This window comes from Apis dorsata, unplaced genomic scaffold (assembly GCF_000469605.1).
Source record: "Apis dorsata unplaced genomic scaffold, Apis dorsata 1.3 scaffold_68, whole genome shotgun sequence".
Classification (NCBI taxonomy): Eukaryota; Metazoa; Arthropoda; class Insecta; order Hymenoptera; family Apidae; genus Apis; species Apis dorsata.
Genome location: NW_006263366.1, coordinates 610,579 through 616,330, shown reverse-complemented (window position 1 = coordinate 616,330; position 5,752 = coordinate 610,579). Strand labels below are relative to the sequence as shown.

The following is a 5,752-nucleotide window of genomic DNA, read 5'->3' as shown; positions in this document are numbered from 1 at the left end:
AAAAAAAAAAAAAAAAAAAAAAAAAAAGGAAATATTCTGTTTTGAGATAAATCTCGTTTAAACTTTAGATCGTCCTCTAAATTTCTAGAATGCATTCCATGCAACTATGTAAAATGCTATTCCCTTTAGCATAAGACTTTCTGATTAAGGTGGAACGGTGTATTGGTTAGCACCCTAATCTCCCTATAGAAATTAGATTATTTGTTCAAGATATTTATATAGTCTCGTATTCAATTAAACTGTATTATACAGAGATTATCGATGTAATAACGAGTTTACCAAATAAAGCAAGTGTTCCTTTCTACGTCCACTATATAATCGATGACTCAAGAATATGAGTCATGGCGTGACAATTGAAATGATGAATCAAGGCGGTCAACCAATTACCGAACCAACCCCCGTCATATCACTCTCTATCTCTATATCTTTAACAGTTCTACTAATAAATAAGAAAAAAACATTTGAAAAGTCTCACGATTGAGTCATTTCTTTTCCCGTGTGATCCTCTTCTGGTAGCAACACTCACCTCCTCGAGATTAGGTACGACCTCGTTCAACACTTGGAGTACGGTGGGCAGATCCGAGCTGATGGTAAGCACCCTAAAATCAAAAACACTCCAACAATTACTCCCGATCGGCCACCATCGAGTATCTTACGTATGCTACAACACGTTTGCCTTTCTCTACATCGAATCGTGTCGGCGAATTTTCATTCCCCCCTTTCCCGCCCAGCAAAAAAATTAGCCGCGGAGAAACACGCTCGGAATTTCTTCGAATCGATTTAAAAAAAAAAAATTTTTCTCCCATTAAAAAAAAAAGTATTCGTCTCTTTTTTTTTTTCCTTCGTCTTTCTTTTCTTCCGTCCGAATTTTGAACGCTCCTCTTTTTCGCGAATATTCCATTATCTCGTCGTATCATTGTCTCCGCTTTCGGGAAAAAATTTTTATCGAATTATTTAATTTACATTTTAATCACCCGGCAACGCAACGATTGAATCGGGTTAATCACGAACGAGATTCACCAACGATCAGCTGCCTCTCGTCTCTTTTCGAGTGAATGGCGGGTGGAATCACCACTGGTAAATGGTTTATTGAATAAAAACACGGATAACAGGAAATACCGCTAAATACGAAACGGAATTCCGATAAACACGGAACTTTCGAAACGTTGAACACAAATTAAACACCAGATTACTTTCCCGCTCTTTCTTTCCGTTCTTTTTCTTTTTTTTTTAATAATCCGCTAATTGAAATTCCAAGGAATCGCGTCTTATTTCCCTTCCCTTCTCTTTCTTCGATCGATATAATCGGGAATAAAATTGTAGATCGAGAAAACAAAGAATTATTTTTAAAAATTACAGGTATCTTGTAAGGGTAACTGGACAAGGAATTGAAAAAAAAAATAATAAATCGAAAATAAATAAACTATTTTTATTTGAAGCTTTGTTTTCGAGTAAAATTTCCGATAAATTTTCAAGTACAACTAAAATTAGCTATTTTTTGATTAGATACAAATAATCGATAAATGGTTTTTTACGTGTTAAAATATGTAAAAAAATGTAGAATAAATTCCACGTTTTGAGTTTGAGTTTTTTTTTTTTTTTTTTTAGAAAATCGAAAATGAACGTATCAAAGAAAAATAATTTTTGAATGAAAAATTTATTCCCTCTTTTTTTTTTTTTACATTATTATTTTCACATTTTAAAGTGAACTTATTGATAGTTTATTCGTATTTAGTCAGAAATTAATCATTTTTTTAGTTGTACTTGAAAATTTAGTGAACCGAAAAGCAAAAGCTCGAATAAAAAAATTTTATTCTACTTTTAAAATATAAACACTTGTTTCTAATTATTGCAAAAAAAAAAATACTAAACTAATTAATTTATCTTGGTTTGATAGTTCCAGTTATTACTTTCACGCACGAATAAATTTCGAGGAGTTTCCATGTTTTTTTGGAATATAGGGGGCAACGCGAGGAGAAAACGAGAAAGATTTTTCATCTTCCGCGCAATTTTCAGATATCCGAACGGGTTCGAGAGGAGAATAGGATCATATTTCCCGATCATAGACCGGATTTTCCACCAGTTTTTCACATTGTATCCACTCGATCGATGGTCGCGATTCGGATAACAATTGCGACGAGAGGACGAGAGGCTGCCGAAAGTCGGGAATAGAAGCTTCACTCGCGACTTGTTTTCGCATTGGTTGGCGAAGGAAAATTACGTTTCGTTCGACACGATTCGATTACGACCGAGACACGATAATGTATTCTAATTTCGAAATAGTGTTTGAACGAAGCCGGAAGCCAAGTACGTATCGTCGAAATCAATCCATTTCTATTCGTTTTCCGTGAAAAATTCGACGATGGCCAGCGAAATTCTGGGAGAAGATCGAAAATGGAAAATTCGTTCGATTAAAATTCGAGAAAAAGTTATTGAGAAATTAAAAATTCGTCGATCTTCCGTTTTTTTTTTTTTTTTTTTTGAGAAAAAATAGAATTTAGAATCTCTATTATTTTTACTGTTCGCAAAAAGAAATTTAATTTTTCTAACGTTAAATGTATTATAAAAGAAAAAGAGAATTTAAATATGAAAAAATATATTTGTAAAATAATCGATCGAGATAATGAAGAAGAATTTACTGGCCATCGTTGTATTTGAAAAATAAGAAAATAAAAAAAATTCTATTGACACATACGTTAAATGGTTTATTTCACAAATTCTATCGCTACTTCTTTAGCAATGCACTTTTATCGATCCCTCTTTTATCAGAGCCGAAGCCTTTAACGTGTCGCAAGATAAAAAGCTGCGAGCTTTCCCTTACGAATGGCGTTCCTTCGATCGTCGCGTGATTATTTTGTTATTAGATGTTAACCATCGATTGGTAGGGTGGAGTTAGGAACGAACAATTACATACTTCCTCAGCGAAGCTGAAATCTAGCTTTTTATCTATTTTTTTTTTTTTTACTATGGCTGAAATGTGAATGCACGTTAATCCTCATCACAGACAGAATGAGTTGAATCGGTCGGTGTTTGTTTAGTGACGTGTAATTTAAAAAAAAAAAAAAAAAAAAAATTAATCCAGTGTTAGTACTAGTAGTCACACGTTCGGTGAGAGAGAAAGTGAGACAATACGATGCAGAGTGAATCATGCGAGCAGGGATAAATCGTACTTGAACTTTGACTCGAAAAAACTTCGAGATATGAATCAAGAACGATCTAAAATAAATAATAATGAGAAAGACCTATTCGTACACCAGAAAGATAAAGAAACGAGGGAAGATGGGGGGAAAAAAAAATGAGTCGATATTATTATATCGCAACAAAGAACTATTTAACCCTGCTATTTTAAGAACAAAAACTACAAAATTATAATTTTTCCCTCTTATTATTACGATATTCTAGGCATTTAATTCTACGAATAGTCAGAGGAGAAAAAGAAAGAAGGAAAGGAAAAGAAACTCCTTCTTTCAAATTACCAGCGAGAAAGTAAACAGTCGGTGAGACATCTGGTGGTGAAAATAGAAAGGACGACCGCACCGTAACCTCAAAAACCCGCGATAAATTTAATCGAACAGCGGGATGGAAAAGCGCCATGTTGGTTCCGAAATATATTTAACATATGACGTTTAAGCAGGGTTAAATATGATCGAGCCATCGTACCTTTTCCTTTGTCAGTGGTTTCCATCGAAAATCGAAGCACGGTTATATACGCACGACTTGTCTCCGTCGCGTGACTCGATTTGACTATCGCGAACAGCTGGTATTTTTTTCTCTTTCCTTTGAATCGATCCCACCCTACCAATTATGGGAACAGAGCTCCACGTTCACCCTACTGGTCGAGGTTAATCATGAGCTTTTCTCCTACGTAACGGTCGTCGTCTCGCGATCACCAGACACGAGATCGATATATATATATATATATATATAAGACGAGTCGCGAGGGAACTGTTTCTCGTTAGTTAGCCAGCGACTAGACCCTCTGAAAACCGTGAAAACGGCCATCGCCAAGCTACTTCTCTCCCTGAGAACCGATTCTCAACCGATTCGCTTCAACATGCAATCACGAACTCGGTTAACGTTTCCTTGGAGAACCAGCGTGCGTTTATTATTAATTCGTCCCTTTCGAAAGGAAAGGTATCGAAGGTCGAAAGTCATTAAAGCTTCGAAAATGAAAGCTGTATATATAGATCTCGAAACTGGAAGCTTCTCTGAGACAAAAAGAAACAGGATAAAAAAAAAAAAGAACGAAGAGGAACTACGTCTGCTGGTAAGCTTTGATCGCGAGATTCTTCACCGAGTATCCAGACGCGCATCGATGGGATGAAAAATTGAATTAACGGATCTCCTTCCATTAAAAACCTAACTGAGGGGCAGAGGCTAAAGGAGAAACTGTCTTCAATCGTTTGAGATCGAATATTTCCTCTTGATTAATCTGTAACGAACGCGCACAGATGTTGTGGATAATCTTTTAATTAAATTTAATTGAATTTCGAATTTGATTCCTATTCGATTATTATTTATCCTTATGAAACGGAACGTTGTTCAATTGCTTTTCTATCGTTGTTGTTCTTTTTTTTCCCCCTCATTTTACCATATCACAAAATATTTTTCTAAAGACACGAAAAGCTATAACGCTTCCATAATAATTTTACGTAGATTATCGAGTAATTATAAAATCGATTATTATTCGAGCCTGTATGCATCCTAGAAACACAAGTAAGGTTTGGAATCGATTAATAATTCCGTTGATCTACGGAAGCCACGTAGGCTATCGATGTGCATTTTTAAACGTAATTTAAATATTTCGTTTATCATAAATAAATTACTCGTCATCGTGGAAATTATAGATGCGAAATTCGATCGATATAACGATGGATTATAAAACGACCCCGTTGGATCTCGTTTTGCATAACCGGTAAATAAAAATAATTTATAATCGAAAATGTGGCATCTTTTTCGACTACTATAAATCCTCATTACGTCGCCATTTATTGAACTGTATAAAGAATCGTTTCCACGAAATGACTAACAGATGTGTTAATTTCTAACGACAACTCGATACGATTAATCAATCCTACTTAAATTTTTCCAAAGCGTCTAAAACCGCTAAGACTTCTCGTCTTAAACACGCTCGATCGCGTATACCACTATTCTTGTGGCAAAAAAAAAAAAAAAAATAATAATAATAATTCAAAACTACGTTCGTTAAATCCCGTAAACGCGAAATCTCTTTCGTTGCTGCCTTGGATTAAAAACTTGAATTTCTATCCAAAAAAAAAAAAAAAAAAAAAAAAAAAAAGAAAGAAAGAAAAAAAGAAATTTAGACACGTCGAATCGAAGCCATCGCGAACGAAGTTTATCACCAAATGGGGAGACGGTTAGCTCGCAAGGAATTTGGAACGAGTATGCACGAGGCCGAAACGAGGCCAGCAACGAAAGGATCGAAACGAGGCAGAGACACAGGCGGATCGCGCAGCAGGTCGGTAATGACTTTCGACTCGCGATCGGCGGACATTTTGGTTTAATTCGCACGTAATTTGTTGGCAAAAATCTCTGCCAGGACGATGATGGTCAATGGTGCGCTGATCAATGGGGCGTACCTAAAAAGAGTAAGCGTGACATATCGACGTTAAGCGTGGAATCGGCAGAGTACCCGCCTATTTCCACGGATTAGCATCCGTGTTAGCCACAAAAAAATTAGAGATAAAGAGATTGTGAAAATGAAAGAGAGAAGAAGGAAGGAAAGAGAAAT

General features: G+C 35.6%; 1 protein-coding gene across 1 annotated transcript in view; it reads right to left on the bottom strand.

Annotated features, from left to right (window-relative positions):
* The window catches only part of LOC102674723 (heterogeneous nuclear ribonucleoprotein K-like), a 62,284-nt gene that overhangs the window by 31,279 nt on the left and 25,253 nt on the right, over positions 1-5,752 (bottom strand). The window contains exon 6 of the mRNA XM_006610064.2: positions 476-599. Coding sequence (XP_006610127.2) covers positions 476-599 — 124 coding nt within the window. The remainder of the gene's footprint in view (positions 1-475; positions 600-5,752) is intronic.